Below are 23908 nucleotides of genomic sequence, written 5' to 3'. Positions count from 1 at the left end.
GTCAGGATGCAGAGGTTAAAGGTGGCGTGGTAGTTTTGTGGTGCTAAAAAATTGTTCACTTCTATTGTAAAAAGATGTAGCTAAGTGAGAAACCGAACGTGAACAGCCCTGTGAGTTCACTGACTCTTCCAAAATTAAAAAGTGGGATATTATTATAGGTACTATGTTTCAAACCCCATTATTTGAGCCATAAGGTTAGACAGGAGGTGAGTAAGAAGCTAATTTCTGGGTATGTGGGATGGGGCAGGTCGCATAAGCAATGTTTTTCAATTCTGCTGCAGTTTCTTTTCCCTTTACACAGCATGGTGTACACTTTCACATGTCTACTGTTTCCAAGCAGAGAAACGTAACCTGTGTTTAATCATTGTCCCAAAACAGTGTAAATGAACTGATAACTGTTGTTAAAACTTGTTTTTCAGTAGCCTTGAAACAGTAAGAATGAGTGAAGTTACTTTGAACTACTTAAAGGTCAGGTCTACGTTAGTGCTCCTAGGATTAAAAATAAAAAAACCAACTCGTTTTCAAATGAATTGTACAAAGTCTTTGGTATGGTAGCACTTGCCTTCCAACTGCTTTTGGCTAATAGTGGAGAAAATTCTCCTTGCTCTGAAGTCCTGAAGTGCTCGCGTTTGAATTCTCACCTTGTCCATAGATCCGCACTTTGGTGGTGAATCCCCACGTTTCCCGTGCAGCAACGCAAGCTGGAAAAACCCTTCTCTGGAACTGTAAGTGTCTGTTGCAGAGTTAAATAGAGCCCATTAAATACGGGCTGAAGTGTCCCACTGAGAGCATTTTTAAAACTTTTGAAAGCGTCTTTAAATTCCGCCGTGTTTCTCTCGAACTTTGAAATACTCAAATGTATTGTGGGCCAGGGTATAAGCGTGCAGGTGGGAGTTGTGGGGAGGAGAAGCCATGCTGCCAGCAGCTGGGAAGGAAAAGCAAGCCACCGTTTCTTCGACATCAACCCCAGTCCCTGCTTAGAGAATCGATGATGGTTTGTGGCTCGAAGATGAACAACTTTTCCAGCTCCAACTCGCTTATCGCGTAGTTTATTTGTGCACCTTGGTCTCCCCACCTCAAACACTCCCAGGGTACCGTGTATATTTAATTCTAGTTTATGGTTCTTTAATCACTCCTGAATGTAGCACCCTATACCTTATGGTCTAACAACTGCTGTCATGGACCATCTAATACTCTGTAATAAGACGTGACAAAATGCCATTTCGAAATGGTGATGATCCGAAGATGTTAGGCTTGAGGTGAAGTTGTAACGTTGTGGCCCTTTACTCTTCCGTCACTGTGAGTTAGTGCAGCTATCGAAGTGCCCCGTGCCACTAAAAGATTAACAGAGAGAACTGAACCATTTTATAACCTGGCGGAGCTTTAGCATGCTCATCTTTTCACGCGGAAAATATTTTCATATTGTTTAAATTACCTTCCAAAAATATTTGACGTTTTTACTACCCTATTAACTGTAAAGAAATGATACTGTTCCCCCTCCTCAGCCCACCCCTTTTTGATTTTTCTGAAAATAGCACGCATATGTATACATCCTTCGTCCACACTGAAGCCTGTGTAAGGAGCCAGTTTGTGTGAATGACGGTGCCAGGGCAGCGATGGGGAAGGTCATTTCACAGAAGTGACTTAACAGGGCAATATCCCATGCTCATGGCAGGCATGCTGCTTCTGTAATAAATTTAAATCAATTTATTGCACATCACGGACTTCTGCTATTTTGTTCTAAATTCTGTAACCAGATCAAGGTCAAGGAAGCAAAAGATGAAAGGGGGAGGGGAAAGGAAGCCAGAAGAGGGGTGAGGTGGGCAGGAAGGGGGAAGCAGGACGAGGAATGGTTCAGAGCAGGGTTTGAAGGAGGTGAGCAGAACAGAGCTCTCGCACTGAGAGACGGGAGGGATGAGCATTACTCATTCGGAGAACAGAGAAGGAAAATGCCTTAGTCTTCTGGGCGTATAGGAGTCGGGAGTATTGCTCACTTAGGTTTTTCTCCTTGGTTACATTTATGTATCGGTACCATTTCTAAATACCAGATACACTGTTGATAGTCCTTGCAAATGTATTATTCTTTTTGTTGCCAGTTGCTGAACAGAAGTACTTCTGGACTTCTGATGTGCCAAAGAATTGCTGCAGTGACTGGGAATTCAGAAGGAAGGGTGTCCCAAGGCCATTTAGAATATGCTGTTACAAGGTTTTGCTGTAGTGTTTTGGTCTGAGATCAATTAAATACGCTTTTCATTTGATTCATGCTGGAGAACAAACAGTCTAGATCTTCAGATGCCTCTTGAGGTCGATATGTTTTCGTTCAGTGAAGGGAGGGTTTTGCTTAGCTTCTTCCTCTGCAGTAGTGTGAAATCTCATTTTAAATCCAAACGGCCCTTGTAGTTTCACTCAGACTTTATATTGTTAAGTGTTAGTTAACCTGTTCTCTCAAACAGATATTTTTCCTCTGTCTGAAAGGGCTTGCAGTATCAAAAGTGAAATCATAGGAACAAGAAGCAGCCAAGTGTAAATGTCTGTGGAACAAGGTAGGCTCTGACAGCTGCCATTTAAATCTGTGCTAAGGCTGGTGAGATTTGTGGTAAGTTGTTCCAAACTTGCAGTGCTCTTTGTAATTGCGAAGCGCCGCATGAGCAATTTGCAAGCGTGGTATGTTTTTGCATACATGGAAAGGAAAGGAGAAGGATGATGTGAAGAAGCTGGCTGACTCCAGGAAATAATCAGATCCAATTATGTTGCTGATGTTTAACCACTGACTTTACCGGGATGATATTTCTATATCATGTTAATTGTGTGAGTCACGTGGAACACAGAAGACTTTTGTGGAAGCTTGGGGGGGCCCTTAAGAAGGTGAAACATGGTTGCTTATGTTTCCTTTACAGTGAAATAATTCAGAAATAATAAACTTGCATACAGTCCCTTCTGCTCCTTCAGGACCTTGCACAAAACCCCATGCATTTGCTCCCACATATAGGAGAGAACTGGTCCCCAGGAAGGCTATTTTGTATTTTTCAGAAGAAAGAAGCTGCTCTATTTATCACATACATAAAATCAATTTGCGTGTATTTGATTTAAACTTTACTTTGAGGTTTGTAATCCACTGTGTTTTTGAAGGAATTTTCAATAACTTCTCATCCTAGTCCAAAACTATTTATTAAAAGCAGCTCTAGGCAGTCAGTACCTGCACTACAGCAGGAAAGCAGAGCTATTGGCAGCGGCTATTTTTCGTTTACTGGCTTGAACTCTGTCCTCTGAAAATACGTGCTGTAGTTTCTCTAAAGCTATTCTGGTATTAAATACCTTCTCTGGGAGGTTTGCTTGCTCCTGCACACTTGTAAGTGGACCCAAGCTAATGTCTTTTCCACTTAAAATTCAGCAAAGTTTGTCACGTTTAAGAACTGCGAGCAATAGTTTCCTGAGCCCAGAAAATAAAAATCTACGTTTGTTACACAGATGATCGTTTCAAAAATGCTTTCTTTTCAGTGTTACAGACATTGGTTTTTCTCTAAACTCTGTTAGGAATTTGAGTGGGCAGTAACAGAAACATGGAAGATGATTATTAGTGATAAATTGCAAATAATTTGATCTGCGTTTTTGAAAATGGCAAATAGATAGTTGCATTTCTCTAGAGTTAGTCCGTTGCACAGTCCAGATAGTAGAAAAACCTGACCCTGGGGAATCCTGCTGATAGTACAGAGTCTTATAACCAGGAAGCCACTTTGCTTTTGCTTTCGGAGATGATAATGACAGTTCTCCTCTTTGTTTTAGGATACCTGCAATCTCTCGTATGTGGAAGGAACGCTAGCAGAAAGGTGAAAAAATGGGTGTTAAAACATTCACTCATAACTCCCCTGCTCACAGTCAGGAGATGCTGGGAAAGCTGAACATGCTCCGCAACGATGGACATTTTTGTGATATCACCATCCGCGTCCAGGACAAAATCTTCAGGGCGCACAAGGTGGTTTTGGCAGCCTGCAGCGACTTCTTCCGTTCCAAACTCGTTGGCCAAGCAGAAGACGAGAGCAAGAGCGTGTTAGACCTGCACCATGTGACGGTGACTGGTTTTATACCTCTTCTGGAATACGCTTACACAGCAACACTATCTATTAATACAGAAAACATTATTGATGTGTTGGCCGCAGCCAGCTACATGCAGATGTTCAGCGTTGCTAGCACGTGCTCAGAATTCATGAAGTCCAGCATTTTATGGAATACGCCCAACAGCCAGCAAGAGAAGGTGCTGGATGCAGGACAGGAGAACAGCGCAAACTGCAATTTTACTTCTCGAGACGGTAGCCTTTCTCCAGTTTCTTCTGAGTGCAGTGTAGTGGAAAGAACCATTCCTGTTTGCCGAGAGTCACGAAGAAAGCGCAAAAGCTACATAGTTATGTCTCCTGAGAGCCCCCTTAAGTGTAACACACAAACAAGTTCCCCCCAAGTGCTGAATCCTTCGACTTCTTACCCGGAGTCCAGAAATCAGCCTGTGGACTCGTCCTTAGCTTTTCCCTGGACTTTTCCTTTTGGAATTGATCGAAGACTGCAGTCTGAGAAGGTGAAGCAGGCGGAGAACTCTAGGACTTTGGAAATGCCTGGGCCCTCCGAGTCCAACAGAAGAATTGCAGATTACGTGACTTGTGAGAGCACAAAAGCCAGTTCTCCCCTTGTGATTGAAGAAGACGTGCGTGTCAAAGTGGAAAGGTTAAGCGATGAGGAGGTTCACGAGGAAGTATCGCAGCCTGTTAGCGCATCCCAGAGCTCTCTGAGCGATCAACAGACAGTCCCAGGAAGCGAGCAAGTGCAGGAAGATCTCCTGATCAGCCCGCAGTCTTCCTCTATAGGTATGACTATTTCTGGGGTTAGATAGATGTACAAATAGGTATGTGTGCACTTGCGATTCTGTTGGAGGAAGTCTGCTTCATGTCTTTTCATGCTTTACTTTTGCGAAACTGCAGTTTGATGAAATGTTACACGTAAACCCCTGGTGGGGGGATGGTACTTGGAGCTCTTCCAATAAGTTTGCAGCAGGCAGCTAAGAAAGGTAAGCCTGTTGATAGACTTCCTTATTCAGAAGAGATTGATAAACCCTTTTTACCTCTGGTTGCTTGACCGGGGAAAAGAATTCTGTTCCCAGTAGTGTCAAAAGGCCCGATCTCAGCTGAGCTGCAACACCAAATCTGAAAGACCTGTGTCTGTAGCCACAGAGGGGTGGAATGGTACTTTGCATCAGACATGAAATCTTGTATAATCACGACAGAGAGCCTTTGTTAGAAGATTCGCAAAATAAGTGGTGGAACAGTGTCATCTTAATGCCCCAGACAAAAACAAAACCACACAGTCGTAATGTTGAGAGCCTTTCCATTTCTGTGGGATTTGGTTCGCAAGTTACTTCTTCAAATACTGCCAATTGCCAAGAGAAACCTTTTTTCCATGAAAGACAGTTTGAGGCCAATTTTGGGTTCTTCTAGCAGACAGTTGTTTATAAATGGCTAATACTTAAAGGTTACTGTAAGAATCCTTTTTTTCCTCTTTGCACAGAATGCATTGAATGGCTTTTAGTAAGTCAGAAAATGGGGGTTTTGCAATATTTCTAGTTTAATTACCAAATTTTTGCCCAAGTCAGCTATTTTGCTTTCAGTTAAGTGGCTTGACCTGTGCTCGGTAGAGTTTGTTTACTGAAAGATTTTTAATAAAGCCTGTTTTGTTTGAAGGCCGTAAGAATGGCAAATGTACTGGACGGCTTCATTCAAATAATGTATACATGAAAGGCTGCTTCAGTTAATTAAATAAATAAACAAACTAAACAAAGTAAATAAATGTAGCCTAGTAGCCTGCATTATTTGTTTTGTTTGGTCAGCATAACACTGTGCTTTCTCTGAAGAAAGTGAGTGTTAGATCAGTCTGACCATTCCAGGATTGCAACATATAATCAGTATTGTTGAGCTCTTCAGGTAATACTCACTAAAAGAAAATGAAAATCAGGTAATACACTCTAGAAAGAAATTAAAATATCTTCCATTTGTCCCATCCTTCAAGACTTTATGTTGCTGGGTTTGTTTGTCAGTTTGTGTAGCTCATGTATTGATAGTTTAGATTGGTAATGCTTTTTCCAAACGAAAATGTTTTATTTAGTGGAGACAAGGCTGTTTACCTTTTCTGAGAAGCAGACTTAATATCAGTTTAAATATAAAACTTTAAATGTACTTTGCCAAAACAGCGCATAGATTAAAAACTAAACAATTTGTTTGCTGGGTAGTCTCCAGGAAAAGTGGTCGTTGTTCATGAAGAGGTTTAGTTTGACTCAGTTTTTAACTCATTATAGTAGGAACTTCGGAAAGGGCCTCGCCAGGGCCATGTGAGAAGAGATGCAAATTATTTCATCGACATAATTGTGCCATCACAGACAAAATAAAACAAGTAGAAATAATTATTAGAGAAAGTCAAAAATAGAGTATCGAGCGAATGGAGGGAGTTTTACCAACTATAAATATCACACCCAAGCAGCTTAAAGGAACAAACTGGGTATGAATTCTAGATTACAGATGAATAGCATACGAGCTACGGAAGTCTTGAGAGGACATCTCTTGGAGTTAGAAATACCAGCCAAATTGCATAGTCAAAAGTGGCTTGAATGAGTTGAGACATGAGAATGCGAGCCTAGGACTGAATTGTAGAGGTAGAGGTGCCACTGAATGCTATAAAATCTGCTTTTCTAAGACAGCCTTAGTGTTAAACAAAAATTACTTTGAAACCTACTCCAATAGCCAGGCACCTTACTGAATTCTGTTGTTGCTTTAGCCAGTTTCCTGAAATTATTTCTGTTGACAAGCACTTTGTGCATCCATCTTCAAAAGGTATCTGTGTCGAAGCCACATGATGTTTAGGGGAAAGTTTTCCATTTTCTATTTCCTATTATAGGTTTTGTACCACTGGGATCATGTACCTGACCATTTCTATGGTATGGGGCAGAGGATCTTAGGCTTTAGGGATTATAATGTTTAAACTTAAATGTCTGTTATTGAGGATATTAGTACAGCATGTTTTTCCTTAAAATGGCTACAGAGAGAAAAAAAAACAAACCAGTAGCCCCAAACCTTCAAAGTACAAGTCTGTTCTTTGTCCTTGAATGTGTTTGAATCAATATTTAGTGGTCTTGGCATAACATTATTAACCATACTCGTAATAGTTTTGATTCACATCTTGCTATAAAGGGGAACAGTGCTCTTGCTTTTTAGCACAGTTCACATGTACCTAATAAATAAGGCACACTTCGTAGCTAGAAAACACATTTTTACATGCACTTTTTGCGTCCCAAAGATGTATTTCCTTATGCAGTAACATGAGAACAGTAAATGGAGGCAGCAAGATATGTTCAAGTACAGCTTTCTCTTCCCTGAACATATTTTCTTTGTATAATTGCATGTATTTATCTCAATGCCTGTCTCTCTTTCTGATATTGCAAAAAGCTCTTATTCACTCCTTGGGCAATTTCAAGACTTGTTCATTTGCAATTTATTATACTTGGAAGCACTTTATAATATGGACGGAGACGTGAAGCAGGGTCTTGATAAATAAGTCATTATGGTTACAACAATAGCTATGTCTGAGAAGATATTTTCATAACTCATTAGCACTGTTCCTATTTGAGAGGTGAAGGCATAAAATTAAACCTAAGAGCAATTGGGCTTATTTTTCAGTAGACTTTTGGTTAAGTACTTCATGAAAAAGAAGGATAAATCAAAATGGGATTAACTTTTGTCACTTTATAGATTGCATAGTTGCTGAATTTCCCAAACATAGTTTGTCAGCTTGTAACAAAATTCAAAATTTTGATTCTGCTGGTGTTATTTGGAAACTGCTGGTGATGCAACTTCCCTCCCATCACTGGGCCCATAACGTGAGGCCACGTTAAGACAATAATCTTTCCCTTCATTAAGGTTCTGTAGAACAGACTGTCCTTTATAGGGACAGCCTTTTTTGGAGACAGCGCTCTCATTCTTTTTGACAAAATAAGCACATTTCCTGCTTCTCTCTCCATGTCTTTGTTCCTTCTCTTTGTTTTTCCATTTTGTCTGACACTTGTCATTGTAGACCTAATGATAACTTGATTTTCCTAGCGAGCTTTAGGGAAGGGTTCCCAAATTCAGACTGCCCATTCTCTTAGAAGGCAGAATTATTTTTACCATAGCAGCAGGAGCAGCTCCTAGCACTGCCCTACGTTTGCTTGTTCTCAAGATGTAGGTGTAGAGAGAGAAATGTCATTCCCTGATCTGTTCTCAATCGCATGGATTTGGTGGTCGAGACCCAAAGGTGGCTTGGCTGTTCAGAAGAGTTCAAGCGTTGCTTAGCATTCAGTCTCAAGAGAGGGAAAAGGAGGAATTACTTCTGCACCAGTTCCACGTGACTTTCATGCTACTGATCATACAAACGTCATGGATGGGAGCCCCTGATCCTTTTGAAATTTGGCAGAGTTCAGTCATTCCTTTTTGTCATCTCCCATTGCACCCATAGACATTATCAGAGGAAAAGGAGGAATGTGAGGAGATCCAGTCTGCTCGCTTAAAGATGGAACAACACATGGTTTATCTAAATGGTCACACGTAACCAACCAGAGGATTTTTTTTTTCATCAAGGATTATGGTTGGCAGGGGGTGGGTACCAGCTGTTAGAATTGTTCTAGTACTGTACTGCTGACTTCGCTCCCTGTTATGGTGACATCTGGCCAAAATAACCTTGCTTAATATGCCTAAACAAGGACTGAACGCCAAACTCCCAAGTGGTGATGAGGGAGGCCCATCTGAGCAACAGCCGTATCAGGTGAATGAAGTCGTAGTTTTGCTTTAGTGCTGCATTTACCTTAGATTCTGTTTCCAAAAGCCACTTGAGCTACAATTGCTTTATTGTTGGTGCACTGAACAAAGCTCTGGAATGGTTTTGTGTATACATTTCTCTTACAAAAAGATGTTTGGTCTCTTTTGCGTTGCATTTCTAATTTCTCAGAGGGTTCTTCCTGTCTTATCAATAAATGAAGGCATTGTCAACAAATACATATGTATGGAAGATCTGGAACACAAAAGCGATGTAGCGTAGCAGGATTGAGCTCTTTATTGCTCAAGAAGTCTTGAAAACTGATGAAATGGTCCCTTTAGGTGAAGGTAACGTTTCTGCTTTACTGGATGTGTTTCGAAAACTCTGGCTGTATTTAACATAGATTCTTTCCATTTTCTAGGTGTGCCAAATATTTGCCCTTTGCTGAGTTGTCCATTTACTAGATAATTTGTGCAGCGGAGAAGTTGAGTTGGAACACGTTGCTTCTGGGTTTTCTAAATGATTTTTCCCAGGACAATTCTTACCACCCAGGGAGCAGTGTGGGAAAGCAAGCTTTATGTGTATTTACCTGCCCCCCCAACCCTTTTTGAACACTTATTTGCATTAAATTGCCCTTTTTTCTTTGCCTAGGCTCAATAGATGAGGGGGTTACGGAGGGATTACCCACACTCCAAAGTACCTCTGGCACTAACGCTCATGCAGATGATGATGATCGGTATGTACCAATGCAGTGTGCAAAGTGTTCCGCAGCAAGTGCTGTGCTGTAATTAACCTACCCAGCCTTAATCCCAGAATGTTCAGTTGTTCGTACATCTACGTCTCTGTGTTGATCAAAGTACAATCAGTGCCTGAAGGATCAGATGCTTTAGAAGAATGTAGGTGACGAAAGTCAGAATTTGCTTACTTGTTGCTTTTCATTTCCTGTCTTATTTCCAGGCAACACTGGTGAAGAAAGATACTGATTTTTTTTCTGTTTCTTCATCACTGCTCTTTATTAATAAATATTAAAAAAAAAGTCTTTACTGTGAAACAGGTGTGGTAGTTGCATGTGTGCTAAAGCTGACATAAAGCCACCAAAGCAACAAAATGAAAGCAAGTACCTAGTCTTGGCTTCACCAGACGTTGCTATTGCCATAAACCACAGAGCAAGCAGAGCAGCCTTAAATCTTGTCTCCTAAACTTTATGCATGTAACTTCTTACCAAGATGCTGCGTGTCACTTACTGTAAATATTTAGCGGTCTTTTACTGCACTGGGAGGAGTGATTTATTAAGGGAATCCCTTATAAGGGAGGGTTGGCAGAAAAGACCGAACTAAAATGGGTCTGTTTGGTCAAAGACGTATCATAATTCTGTTAGAGTGAAGTGATGTACCTGCAAGTGGCATACAAGGGTACACGCAGCTGGTTTGACTTTCATCTCTTTGCTTTTGTGCTATGTGTCAAGTATGGCGTATAGCTAGCTATTCCCTTTCTAAGCAAAGCTTCTGAAGTATTGACAAGCTGGCTTTTGCATAGTATTTTGTCAGACAAGTGGGTCTGGGGAAGAAGCGTGAACCTTTGGGAGTTGTTCCAGAAACTGTGTCAAGTGAAACTCCCTGTAGAGATAGCTATCAAGAGCTGCATTTTCATAGCTCATAAAATCTTGCCTGCCATTTCCATCTAAAACTTGTCCCATTGTAGGATTAAATCTGAAGGGGAAATAACTGCCTAGATAAGATTCTTTGTATGACGGAGATTTTCTCTATCTGCTAACAAATCAGTGTAAAAGTAGTACCCAGCACTTAGGGTTTGAATTGATAATAGGAGCACATGTTGCATTAGAACTAATCCAGGTTTTTAAAGCTATAATTCTAAAGTCAAGTGGCATACATATTTTCAGCGGTGGATTATTTCAGAAATTTCCTATAAAATTGCAGAGCTTCGGCATAAATGGCATAGGAAATTCAAAACACATAAAATCCTTTTAACACACTGAAAATGCCTACTAAAATATCTCTTCCTTGGAGAGAAGGAAAGAGTATTTGCCTTAGTTTATGCCCAGGTTTGAAAATAGTCTCAGAGTAACAGAGGCATCAACAAAATGAACTAGAATTTGCACGTTGTTTATATAACAATAAGGGAGCTAATAGTTAGGGGAATTTATGAGAAGTTCAGACTCCAGAACTCAAAAGTTTCTACCAAGAGATTTATTTTATACATTCAAATGAACGTGCCAAGACTCTACTTATTCCATGAATCAGTTAAACATGTAAAATAGTGCTTCCAAGTCCCCAGAAGTTTCCTTCCACATGCGTGCGTGTATGTGCCTGTCAGGATGGGGCAGTGCATTCTGATACGCTGTGACAGCCCTTCTAGCACTGGGCTTTTGAATTCCCATTTCAAGCACAGGATGGGCACATCAGCAAATTAATATGGCCTGTCACTCACTGTGCAGCAATTTGGGCACACGGTTTTGGGTCCATAAAACAAGATAATGCAGAATTCTGAATAAAATCAAACATTTAGCTCTAGCTGAGTCAGATGAAAATGTGATTAATAAATCATACAGATGGAGAAAGTTTCCCTTGCTTTTTGTTTGGTATTTTCTTTAATGCACCTTTCGTTTAAGTACGGGTTGTACATTGCTTTGTTAGTAGAGATTCTCCAAATGTCAGAATCAGTTGTGAGTGGGCAATGCAAACTTACATTGAAAAATACGTATTTGAGTATATATTTATTATATTTCTATTCAGAAAACAGAGCAAAAGACCGCTCCATCTAAAGTTCTTTCAATATGACGTCCTTATCGCTGTGGAAAGAATCATAAATATTTCCAAATTAAGGCTATCTTATCTCATGAGTTTCTGTGTTAAATGATTAACATAATTAATTGATCCTCCTCCATACCATAATCAGTGTTTCATAAACAGCAGGTCACATGTAATTGTTGTCGGCTTAATAGGCACGCAGGAATCTGTTAAGTATTAAACCTACCGTTTCACAGTGAAGCCTGATATATTCTTTCTCTGACGTTTCGCATCTGGATTGCAATGCACTTTCCTAGCCTAGGTCTGTAATTCAGCCATGGCTGGTTTAACAGTTAGTCTCTCTATCAGTTCATGGCTGCACTTAAAAAGGAGTTGCAAAGACTCAATTAGAAAAGATCTCTCTGATCCAATATAATGAGAACCTCCACTTTTCTAAAATAATTGTTATTTACAAATACATAACATTTCTAGGCTCACTGAGCATTCTGGCATTCGCATTTGTCAGAGCTTAGTTCTACCTAGTTAAATATGTGTATAATCTCTTGGTGAAAAGAAGAAAAAATTGCAAGTAGCATACTTCAGCATTACAGCGAAAACATTTTAAACCTGTTACAGAAATTCTCTGAGCTGTTAGACGAATCTCAGCTGTTAAACAGCCACATGTATCCCAAATTGCAAGTCATGAAAACTTGAGCATATATGGGGAAAGCGAAGGAGGGGAGAGAAAATAAAATTGTGTTTCAAACGTTATTTCTTCATTGTGCTAAGGTCCGCAGTTATGTCACCAATAGGTATTTCAGCCTGCTTGCAGTGTAAGGATGGAAAAAGACATGCCAGTCACTGGTAGCTGGAGAGCCTCGTGGTCCTCATTTTGTCTGCTTTAACCAGCCTTTCTCATCATGAAGCTTTTAGGTAGGAAAAAAGCAAACTTTATTTTAAATTTGTTCTAGGGAGGTGGTCCCCATAGCACTTCTCCTTTCTGTTTCAGTTGCAGAGAAGCTGGCACCAGTAACAGGCTTTGAGGATGAGCTAGCCCAAGAGAGCTGGAATCAAAAGGAGAGCTGTGGCTCCTAATTTCTGCCCTAGTATGAGTATCTCCCTAGAAAGCTCTAGGAGCACGATGTGCTTTTGCCTCTTCACAATCCCCTAACACAGGAATGAGGGAGGAAGGAGCTAAGAAATATGTCACCAGAAGATGAAGTTCTCTACAAAGCAGGTTAAATGGTGTCACAGAAAAACAAAACGTAACTCTTACTTGAGCTTGCTAGATATGTCTGTCTATACGTATGTCTAGGAGCAGGAGTTCTTGCTGCCCAGCCAGTCATCCCTTTATCAGCCCTGCACTGCAGCTGTCCCTTCTGTTGGCACATAGCTGTGAAAATTTTAATTGTGAATTCTCCAGTCAGCTGAGTGCAAGAAACCTTTTCTGAAGGGATTTGCCCCTTAGCCAGACTATGTGACATGTGTCAAATACCAGATGAGGGGAAAGTTGTCCATCCTGGGCCCAAATCGGTGTGGCTATTTGATTATTGGGTTATTATGGCAGCTGGACTTCCATGCCTTATGCTTTTTTTGCAGTGTTGTTCTTTTTTCCTAATATTTTTAGATAACAGACCTGTCTGTTAGTCAATGTTGATAGGGTTTTCATTGGTAAAGTGGAAAGGGTATGGTCATACCAACTCCAGAGACAAAACTAGCGTTTCCACATCTAAGTAAAATCTGTTCTTTATCCAGTGATCTGCTCACAAAAAGGAGCAGGAGTACCAGAGTTTGTGTCAGAAATTTGGTTAGACAAATCAGAACCTATGTTTAAAACCCCTCTCATTTATTTCAGGTGCATCTGGTAAGCCATCAGTTAGCTTTTTTAGACCCATAAGTGGCAGTGAACTACGTTCTGCCAGGCCCAGGATAGGAGCTGGTAACTTCCCTCTTGCAAGTATTCCCTTCAGCAAAGATCAACAAATCTGTCAGCATGTATTTTTTCCACAGCTCTCTAGGACCCTACTGTGTATAAAAAGAAGTGAAGGACAATAAAACTTCTTCCTTAGAGCAAATATTATTCCAGTTCCATGTGAGACTAGAAAATCCTTACGGGTTTTACAGACTGGTTGATACTAAACTCCTGCAGGAAACTCTTTTATCTTGTGTGTATTGAGAGGTACCTGGTGCTGTCTCTGTCCAGCTAAATTTTACAACTGGAACATTAGCTACTGAGACCCATCATTGTACTCAGAATTCAGATACACAGTTCTCGCAGTTGTGTTGACATCCATTTTGGGAGTAGATAAAGACAATTAAGGTATTGATTTTAAAGAGACGATTCTAGTTCTTATCCCCCTGTGCTGATCTGGTCTGTGGATTTTTGCACGATGTGTCGGAAAATCTGTTTGTGCAAAGTGCACGTTTCATTCCTGTGAATGTTAGGAGTCCACAAATTTCAGCCTAACCTTGAAAACAACAATCTGGGCTTGAGATGGAAGCAGGCCAGCAACAGGATGTGTTCAGTTAGGGAGACTTTCTGTCTACGTGCAACAGTTGACATCATCGTTGTACTTTTTTCTCCATACGTTTCAGTTTAGTAAAAGTAAAATTGCATTGTTCTGGCCATGGAATAGTCAGGGTCAGAGCAGTTCCCTGCTGCCAGTGACGTCTGATCTTCCATCAGGCTGTGAGCAAGCTGAAATGTCTATTTCAACAAAAAATATAGACCTTAATGCTCAGGAAAGGGAAACCCCAGGTAAGTACAAACTCCTGTTGTTATGTTTGTACCAGCAGATTTGGTTTTATTTCACTGTGCCCTTTAGCGAAGCAAGTTCCTTGCCAGAGGACTTGGATTATAACACTGTAGTTCCCTTAAACGGTTTGCAGCTAGAGGCTATGTAGGAGCAATTAGTCGGTTTTAAATAAATTACCTTAAATTGTTCCTTTATTACAGTCTGTGTGCTGTTTTTTAAATACAGCGCTTGAGCTATTCTCATAGAGCCGATTGAATCAGACAAGGAGCAAGTATGGATTCATTAGATTAATATTTTAAACTTAGAAATACGTAATTGTAAATACTAATGTTTGTTCATTGAACTTGGATTGAAATGAAAATGAATTGGCTTTAATTTCATTTGCAAATATCACTGAAGCTGCAAAATACTCCTCTGCTTTCCAATTTGCTCAGTTCTTTAACTTCTTCCTCAGGGACCGTTTGCTGATTGTAAATCATCAATATGCTTGAGAGAATGCCTATGCCTGGAAAACAAAGTCCAGTTTGCAGCTGGTGCTCAGACTTGTTGCCCGAAGAACCAGGAGTCAGAGGTTATCCTCTGGTTTTGTTCAGATGTGCAAAGTCAGTGACTGTAAGACTTCGGGTGCAGGTCAGACGCATTGCTATAGGGGCAGAGATTTCCAGCATAAATGTAGATCTCGACAGAAGTGCGAAAGGCCAGTCTTTTTCTTCTTCTCATACAAATGTGTTCAAGGTTCAGATTTCCATGGGCGAGGCTTCTTATTTTTTTCCTCTAGCTTGCTTGTAAATCAGTGAATTTTTTCTTTGTAGTTTGGAGAACGTTCAATATCCCTACCAACTCTACATTGCTCCTTCTACCAGCAGCACAGAGAGACCCAGCCCAAATGGTCCAGACAGACCTTTTCAGTGTCCAACCTGCGGGGTCCGCTTCACTCGCATTCAGAACTTAAAACAACACATGCTTATCCACTCAGGTAAGAAACGTTACTGTTTCCAAGAATTACTAATTTAGAGACTTGCAGAGGTTTGCTCGCTGTGCAGCACATACAATAATGCTGTTCTTTTTTAATCACCTGCCAAGCGCTTGAGAATTGATTTCAGAAAGATTGGGTGAGGTATGTCTCACTGAACGCTTGTTTTGATACATCAGAACTGACTGATAGCTCTACTCATGGATGATTAGCATTTGTGTGGACTGAAAAAAGCCTGATTGCCTGAAACTCATCCGAATAAGTCGTTTTCATGATAAAGATTTGAGATGAAATAGAGTATACTTGGCTTTTTTGTTATACTAAAGAAGTGATGTAGATTGACGTTCTTCCTCTTACATGCCATAATTGTCTGCTGTGTTTTAGAGGAGACTTGCAGATAAGATAGAAAATGTTATCTGTCCTTGCACTGAAGAATGTTGTATGCCTTCGGATCTCAGAATTTTTGGAGGGATTGCAGGACAGCTGAATTGGTTTGATAATAAATGTAGCTACTGCAGGTAGTACAGGTAGCAAAAGGTTTGTGCGAACGCCTTCTCTGAGTCTTGATCCCCGAATTGTTGCATTCATTTTGATTTCTAATCCAAGTAGGAACTCCTAATGTCTTTGCTGTCAGTGTTTTTCAAGACTTGTTAGTATTATCTGGCAATAGCACTGACATTTTAGTGAATGAAGGGAATATTAAAGGGCTATCGCACTTGAGCACTAAGTCTCGTGGTTTACCATCTCCTGGTCTGAGCTTGACTCTTACCTGCACACAGATGCTGCACCATTTTGGGGCAGAGCAACCGCAATTGTCAAGGTGTCATTTTTTCACCGCCAGCAATTATTTGTCAAATCCCTTCAAGTAAAATGCCCATGCTGTGTTTAGGCCAGGGGTAATAGAGTGTTTAATGGTAGAGGTAATATGTGTTTAATACTTTAAAAAGCCAACTTTTTGAGCGTATCAGGTGTGAAATTATCCCAAGATGGTTGCTAAAGCTGTAACTGACAGCAGACAGGCATGCTGCGGTAAAGCATCTCTGGCCAACCTGTCGGCTGGCAACCCCTGGGCAAAGTTGGGAGAGATTTGAATAGCTGTTTCAGTGTAATTAGCATGCAAAAGAAACTTTCAAACCTTGTAAATGTTGAAAGTGTTTTCACATGAGCAAAATGGCTGAAGAGATTTTTCTCAAACTAGCAGAGGAAATAGAGGCCCTCGGACAGTACGAAAGCATGAAAAGTTTTCGTTCCGCAAGACAATATTCTAGGATATTAACTTGTTTTCACATGCTTAACAAGGAGTTTCAGTGTAACCTTAACTACAGCTTTCTCTGTATAAAAGCCCCAATTAAAAGTTCAGCTCCTGCTTTGAACGTAAGGAAAGCAGAGTGAAAGACTGGTGGAATTAACAGCCTGGGCTGATGCACATTCAGCCTTTTGAAAAAACCTTTTTCATTCTTTGACAGCCCTATTATGAATAGAGCTCCATATTCCAGATTCTTGGCCTCGTGTTTGGATTTCCACACTTTCTGGAGTTCAGACTTTTTATTAAAACTTAGTTTTTTGGTGATTGAGTCTTTTATGCTGTAATAGTTCTGTTTGGGTGTGATTGCGTACTCTCAGCCGCTGCAACGTGTTGCAGAGCTCGTATGTTTTAGGGTGTTGTTAGTGCCTGTAATAAATGAAAAATGAACTAGTAATGGCATTTCTAAATTATACGAGAAAAAAATGAGAGGCGTGAATCGAAACCATCTTAGAGAGCTGTCTGTCATGCAAAGTTGCTGAAGATTCTTGTACAGAAAGGTTCCCACGCAACATAAAGGGTGCTACTTCACCCTTTTATCACCACTGCTGCATTACAGGGGCATCCTTGTGCCCACAGCCCCCCTGCCAGAACACTTCTCTGGGGCCAAAGGCAGCCAGAAAAAAGACATTGCAATTAAGGGTAGCCTGATAATTGCATTGTTGGGAACCAGTCTGGCACAAGAATCTCCCGAGATCAAAGGAGTTCAAAGCTGGTTTGAGATGTCTGCTGCATCGGATACTTTTTGGCTGTGGCTCAGGATCTTAACCATAGCATGATCTGTGGAGGCTTATGGTCATACAAACTGTGGGCAAGAAGAGGTGTAAGCGTTACGGACGGCTCATATTGTTACAAGATTTATTGGAAGTTGTTTCTGAGAAAGTGTAGCTCTGTGATAATTGTTTCTGCCATTCTAAAGTTAACCAGAGAATTCCTTCCTAAACCAGCGCTTCACTGTGACTGGCCACAGCTGCTCTCCTTCTGCTGTTAGAAATCTGGAAGGATTTTTTGCCAGTGACCTCTCATTACAAAAGGTGAACGTTTTTTTTTTTTTGCTCTCTCTTCCGCAGGCATTAAACCATTTCAGTGTGACCGCTGTGGGAAAAAGTTCACCCGAGCTTACTCGCTAAAGATGCATCGCCTGAAGCACGAAGGTAAACGCTGTTTCCGGTGCCAGATATGTAGTGCCACTTTCACTTCCTTCGGGGAATATAAACACCACATGCGGGTTTCCCGGCATATTATCCGCAAGCCTCGGATTTACGAGTGCAAAACATGTGGCGCCATGTTCACCAACTCTGGAAATTTAATCGTTCACCTGAGGAGCTTGAACCATGAAGCATCAGAGCTAGCAAACTACTTCCAGAGCAGGTGAGGTGCACAGCAAAAACCTAACAGGGAAACTTGCTTTTTTTTTTTTTTTTTTTTTTTTTTTTTCTAAATCATCTTTTCCTGCTTCCAGGGCAGCCTGCTGTGCCTCTCATCAGGTTGCCGGCTAATTCCAGTCAAATTCATTCTTGCACCACTATCTGTTATATCTGATCTGTCTTACAGCATATAAGCTATATAGGAGGGCACTGAAGAATCGAGTGATATGCAGAAGCTGCTTCTGGGCTACTTAATTTCTCTTTTCTGTAGTATCCATGGACAGGCTGATGGTGTTAAGCCATAGTGCTCTATGCTATAGTACCTGTGGAGTTCTGTAAATGATTTGCTATTCAAAATCTTGTACATAGCCTGTTCACTTGCATAGGGAGTAGACTTACTACTTCATTTTAAGTACTTGCTTGATGGTGGATATTGTGGAAAGACTGCATGACTCCATATCGTCTTTTTTTTCATTTTCTAGGTAACATACTACTAAATGATCAGATTAATAGGGTTTGAAATAGTAAGGGCCAGTTGGACATTTCTGGTTTATCAGGGCACAAAAGACTTGGCATATCTCACAAATGCACTTCAATGAAGGCTATTAAAAGGGTTGTGAGGCATGAGACGAGAACTGTATTCTCATATTGAAATAAATGTTTGTAACTGTTGGAATTTGAGATAGAAAAATACAAAAGTGGATGAGTGAAATTGGAGGAAGATAGATCTCACAGCTCTTAAATCTATAGAGAGGGTGCAGCTTGGTGTGTATAAGTCATCTGTCGCCAGCAATGCAAAAGAAATGTATTGTAAATGTTACGGCATCTACAATACCATCCCTCGTGAATTCTAGACGTTAGGCTCTTTCCCCTACAAAGCATTTCAGCATTTTGTTCTATTTGGTTATCTCAGAAGTGGTGTAGGATGAAAAAAATTGCAAAACAAACCAGGAAAGCCTGTCGCTGTTTTTCCAGCAGAATATTGTTTAAAAGTACAAGTGCTTCATATCTGTGGGTTTACGCAGTTCTTGTCTTAGCGCTTGTGCCAAAAGTAGAGTGAAAACTCTTAAGGGATGATGCCATGATTGTGGTAAGCACTTTATTGTTGTCATCAAATTCAAGTCAGATTAAAGTATGTGATTTTAGTTGTCTATAGGCCTTCCTCTAGATTGAATTTACAAACACTAGGTTTAGCATAGTTGATGGTGAATCTGGATTTGAAGCAGTGAATGCTGCTGTCAGTTAAGAAAAGGACTGCTTTTAAATGGATTATTACAAGGAGGAACTAAAGCATACAAATATGCATATATGTAATGTATATGTATATATATATACTTGCCTCAAGTACAAACTTACACGTCTGGTGCTGAAAATCTGCAGAGAAATTTTATTTTTGTTATGTGCTCATGCTCCGAAAATACAGCTGGAGAGTTTGGTAGATTTTCTTTGCATACATTCAGCCATCCGTTGGTAAGAGTAAGTTACAGGACTGTTGTCCAGAAAGGACTGAAATGGGAAGGAAACGCAATTCTGTTCTTTTCCCAGTAGCGTGATACGTGCCAACGTCACAAACCACCGCCGTAGTTGGCAGCCTCCTTACGCTTTCAGCAGAACCCTTGCTTCCTCACCTCACGCTTCTGTTTACAGCCTGTCCACTCTCAGAGGAGTGCTGCTGCTGTTTCTTGGGTGGATCTTATCTCGGTGGTGGAAAAGGCTCGCATCTTTGCCAGTGCTGAACTCATTTTTGTTTCTATTTTTAAAGGTTGAGTGCTCCCTTTTTGCAATGAGGTTTTCAGTGCCATATGATGTTCCAGACATTAACTTTCATTCTCATCAAGGTGATACAGTCTAAATAATAAGAAGTTGCTGTGTAGGAAATATGGATGCACAACAATGCGAAATAGATGCCTTGGAATAAATTCTCTGTGTGTTTAAATGAGAACCAGGTTATAGAGCTTAGTGAAGCATGTCGCTGTGATGATCTTAGAGCAATGTGAAATGAGTACCTTTGTTCTCTGTGCAATGCAGTACGTAGCTTGTCTGATGTAACTGATAGAAAGAAACTGATACCGCTAATGTTTGTGTGAGAAATGACATTTCTCTTCTGTCCTTTGCCCCTCTTCTAGTGACTTCCTAGTACCGGACTACTTAAACCAGGAACAAGAAGAGACCCTCGGGCAGTATGAGCTAGGGGAGCATGGCTTTGAAAGCAACTCTTCTGTCCAAATGCCTGTCATTTCACAGGTGTCGTCAACTCAGAATTGCGAAAGCACTTTCCCCTTGGGGTCTCTGGGTGGGTTGGCAGAGAAGGAAGAAGATGTGCCAGAGCAGCCAAAGACTAACGCCACTGCTGAGGCAGCCGCAGGTGACCCTCCAAAACCGGAGCTGTCATCTATTACTATTGAATAATTCATGGTTTGGTTTCATTTTTGTTCTTTGGAAAGTGCCTGTGTTTGGTCCTGTACATTTTAATTTAATTTTTTTAAACAAAAGTGGGGAGATTTTCCCTTTTTACTTTGTAAGCTACGCTTTAAACAGAAAACTGCAACAGATGTTACATTATTTTTCGTGACTGAATGATCACTTCTGTGAAAATATTTAAGACTGAATGCACAAAAAGATCTTGTCAGAACATCATGGAAGCTGTGATACACTTCTAAAGAAGAACAACTGATTCAGATCACTTTATCTATTTCTTCTTCCACAGTTAGAGCAGCTCATTAAGTTTCTCTTGCTTCTGCAGACCCTCTGGTTAAGGGAAAGAAATCAGAGGAAACCTTTTTAAAATGACAAACAAAAGGATGCATTGAAAATCATTATTGAACAGTTTTGACTAGTTTTGAGTGGATGCTTTAATCTGCTGCGTAAAAAAAAAAAAAAAAAAAAAAAAAAAAAAAAGACACTTCCTATCTCTGTGCCTGCTGTTTTTCAAAGCGCTTACTGTAAGCCTTTTCTTGGAAATGGTAAGCATTTTTGAATAACAGTCACACACTTTTTAAAAACACATTGTCCCTTTTCATCTCAGATGAATCAGTTTTGACAAACCAAGTGATGTCATGCCAGGTATTCCTACTTCTTATATTCCAGTCCTTTTAGAAACTGCTCGATCAAATAGCCTGTCCAGATTTGCCCATCTAAGGTTAGGCGTGGAAGTACTACCGTCAGGAAAAGTCTAACGGTGCATAATGAATTGAGGGTGCTAGAAAAGTGTATATCCGTGCAAGCCTGACAAATATCTCATGACTGTATCTTTCTGCAGAAGGGGAACCACGTATGAAAACGAAGGTTTTCCCAAACTGAAATTCGTAAATCGTGGCCAGATTGTTTGCAGTTCTGGTCACTTCCCCCTACCGTATACGCTGTATTTTTTACTAATCGTCAAAAGCTAGCTAGAGGGAGTTTACAGATGGGAAAAAATGAGCTCTTTTGTGCATTATTGCACATTTTTTTGTTTATACATATGCATGTATAGTTTCTGAGATTTTTATTAGTCTGCTTTGGACAAAACAAGCAATTTATTCTCTTTAGAGGCCAACTTTCTAACCCAACAGGGGGTTGTTTACAAAAAGCCTATATAGCAATGATGAATCGTTCCTGTTGCAAAACATTTTAAATCCTTGCCAACTCGGTTTATTAAAGGCCATTACTCCAACTCCATACACAGCTCAAGTAAGCAATAAATTGAAAGATTTGCAATTCCATTTTTCCATATTTAGAAAAAAGCTACAAATTTAGGGTGTGGGATTTTCAGAGCAGCACGTCTTGTTTTGTCGAGGCTGTTTGGGCTATAGTACTGCTTTGAAACCTAAATTAGGAAATACATTAGGAGGTTTGTGATTTTTTCTTATTGCTTCTGAAGTTAACCCGGTGTTTGATGCCAAATGCCTATCGCCTACAGATGACAGGCTAAGCGAGTAGGTATTACTTGATCTTAGTATTCCAAAGGCATGATTTACTCCCTTAGTTTTGAATCTTGGTTGGTTTGGGTTTTTTTTAATTGTTGTTTTCTGTCCGGATTTGTTTTACGCAAACATGAGGAGGAAATGAAACCAACAGAGAAAGGTTGCTCCTGAAGAAACAGAAGACACAAAAGTCGTATTATATTGCAAGATCAATTTGTATTCAGTTAGCTTAGGCAGCTCTGATACTCTAGGTCTGAGTTGTTTCTACTAATAGCCAGCTTTTGTAAGGAAAAAAGTTCATTGCCCTTTGGAAAGAGCTTAAAGGGTTTCAGTGACTTGAACAATTTTTCTCTGCTGTGTTTTAGGTAAAAAACACACATTTGAGTTAAACAGAGTGAAAACAGTTGGGATTTAAGTCCTTTCCAGGTTAGTGGAATGAAGTTTCTCCACCAGATCCAAGGGGTGTTTTAGAAACATGCTGCAAAGTTCTCTGCTACAATTCAGTCTTGTATGTCTACCTTTGTAGGTCTTCTTAAAAGGGCTTGAAGGAGAAGTTCTTTTTCTGGGATGCTGATTAGTCCAGTGTCTGTTGACGGGCTGAATTGAAAGACCAGTTCTCTTCCACTTCTGATTTCTATAACTGGGAAGCCAGTGAGACAAGAAAATGCCTTTTGCTGAGCTTTATCCTGAAGTACAGGGCTATGACACTGAACTCAAATACATAATTTTCTTTTTTTCTGGTGTTACTCCACCTTGCAGGTCTATGAGAACCCTTTGTAATTTATGGAGTAGAAAGTGCTCACACAGAAACACATTTCCAGACTCTACAGAAGTAATAATCAAAGACGCTTAGATATAGACGGACATCCTCTTCTGTCAGAATCTGGTAATTTGCACCCATTAGATATTTTGCTAAACAGTTTATCGGTGAGGAGATGTGCAAATACAGAATAGACATATCTGGATATTGGATTTTTAAGACTTAAAATTTTGTGTCAGAAGGCAAACTGCTTTCTGAATACCAAAGGGCGGGGGGGGGTGTGGGGTGTGTTTAAAAAGACTTCGTAGCTCTAATCTGTTCTTGAAAAGAAATGAGTATCATTAACGGTTAACACCTTGGTAGGAGGCAGTTCATGGGTTTCATTGTTCACTGCACTGTGTTACACATTATCTTTTCAACCCTGTAAATCTGTGTAACATCTTCATTTAGCTCTCACTTTTCAGTATGATTCATCTGCAGGAACAATAGAGTTCTTAGAGGATTTTTGGTTTGTTTGGTTTAGGGTTGGGTTTACTTGTTAATTTTCCTGTTTGTATTGTTTCTTGCTTAATACCTCTTTTCTCCATAGAAGTGAACGCAGATTAGATACAAGTACCGTTTTATTTCCCCTCCCTAACTTGTTGGAAGTGTTAGGTTCTTTGAAACGCTGGTGTCCTTCACAGGAGAGATGTAAAAAAAAAAAAAAGGTCTTAAAACCACCTCTGTTGCTAATATGCTTAGAATCCAAATTGAGCGAGATAGATATCGAACTAAGCTAGAAAAAACTTGCCTTAAACGACACTAAAGCATAAATGTCTTTCAATACATTATCAGAGGGTTTTGAACTCTGGACTGCATTTTCTTTTTTCCTCTTTTTCTCCCCTTGCCATCCCCCCCCCCTTCCCTCTTTTTTCTTCTTTTTCCTCCTTTTTTCTTATTTTCCCCCTTTTTCTTTTATCTTTTCCTTTTCTCTCTCTTTTTTCCCTCTTTTTCCTCTTCCCCTCTTTTTTTTCTCTCCCCCCCCTTCTTTCTCTTTTCCCTCTTCTTTATCTTTTTTCTCTTGATTTTTTTTATTTTCTTTTTTAAAATATTCTAGAATCATAGAATGTTTTGGGTTGGAAGGGACCCCTAGAGGTCATCTAGTCCAACCCCCCTGCAGTGAACAGGGACACTCCCCACCCCCAAAACTGAAAAAAACCAAAAAAAACCCTGGCTTTTGGTATGCATTTATATTTCTGCTTGAGGAGGATCACAGAATCACAGGAGAGTTGAGATCGGAA

General features: G+C 40.2%; 1 protein-coding gene across 4 annotated transcripts; it reads left to right on the top strand.

Annotated features, from left to right (window-relative positions):
* The first annotated feature begins 705 nt into the window (after nucleotides 1–705).
* Nucleotides 706–23533, top strand: ZBTB44 (zinc finger and BTB domain containing 44). 4 transcript variants are annotated; one of them, XM_035897965.1, is made up of 6 exons: nucleotides 706–725; nucleotides 3784–4853; nucleotides 9472–9556; nucleotides 15187–15299; nucleotides 17670–17970; nucleotides 20093–23533. In XM_035897965.1, the coding sequence occupies exons 2-6, from the start codon at nucleotides 3836–3838 to the stop codon at nucleotides 20373–20375; spliced, it is 1800 nt and encodes a 599-aa protein (XP_035753858.1). In that variant the 5' UTR covers nucleotides 706–725; nucleotides 3784–3835; the 3' UTR covers nucleotides 20376–23533. The 4 variants fall into 4 exon arrangements, with proteins under 4 accessions (XP_035753858.1, XP_035753859.1, XP_009640864.1 ...); XM_035897966.1 differs by having other exon boundaries at nucleotides 15136–15299; nucleotides 17670–17753; nucleotides 20093–20185; XM_009642569.2 differs by lacking the exon at nucleotides 706–725 and having other exon boundaries at nucleotides 15136–15299.
* Nucleotides 23534–23908: the final 375 nt, after the last annotated feature.

Source organism: Egretta garzetta, unplaced genomic scaffold (genome assembly GCF_000687185.1).
Source record: "Egretta garzetta isolate BGI_Z169 unplaced genomic scaffold, ASM68718v1 scaffold307, whole genome shotgun sequence".
Taxonomy (NCBI): Eukaryota; Metazoa; Chordata; class Aves; order Pelecaniformes; family Ardeidae; genus Egretta; species Egretta garzetta.
This window is presented reverse-complemented; position numbering and strand designations above follow the sequence as displayed.

What these genes read in the sequence shown, in the direction of transcription:
- ZBTB44 (XM_009642569.2), top strand. Translation starts at nt 3,836, where the DNA reads ATGGGTGTTAAAACATTCACTCATAACTCCCCTGCTCACAGTCAGGAG. An exon ending in ACACATGCTTATCCACTCAG is followed by an intron (nt 15,300 to 17,669) that starts GTAAGAAACGTT and finishes TCTCTTCCGCAG; the next exon opens with GCATTAAACCATTTCAGTGT. An exon ending in GCAAACTACTTCCAGAGCAG is followed by an intron (nt 17,971 to 20,092) that starts GTGAGGTGCACA and finishes CCCCTCTTCTAG; the next exon opens with TGACTTCCTAGTACCGGACT.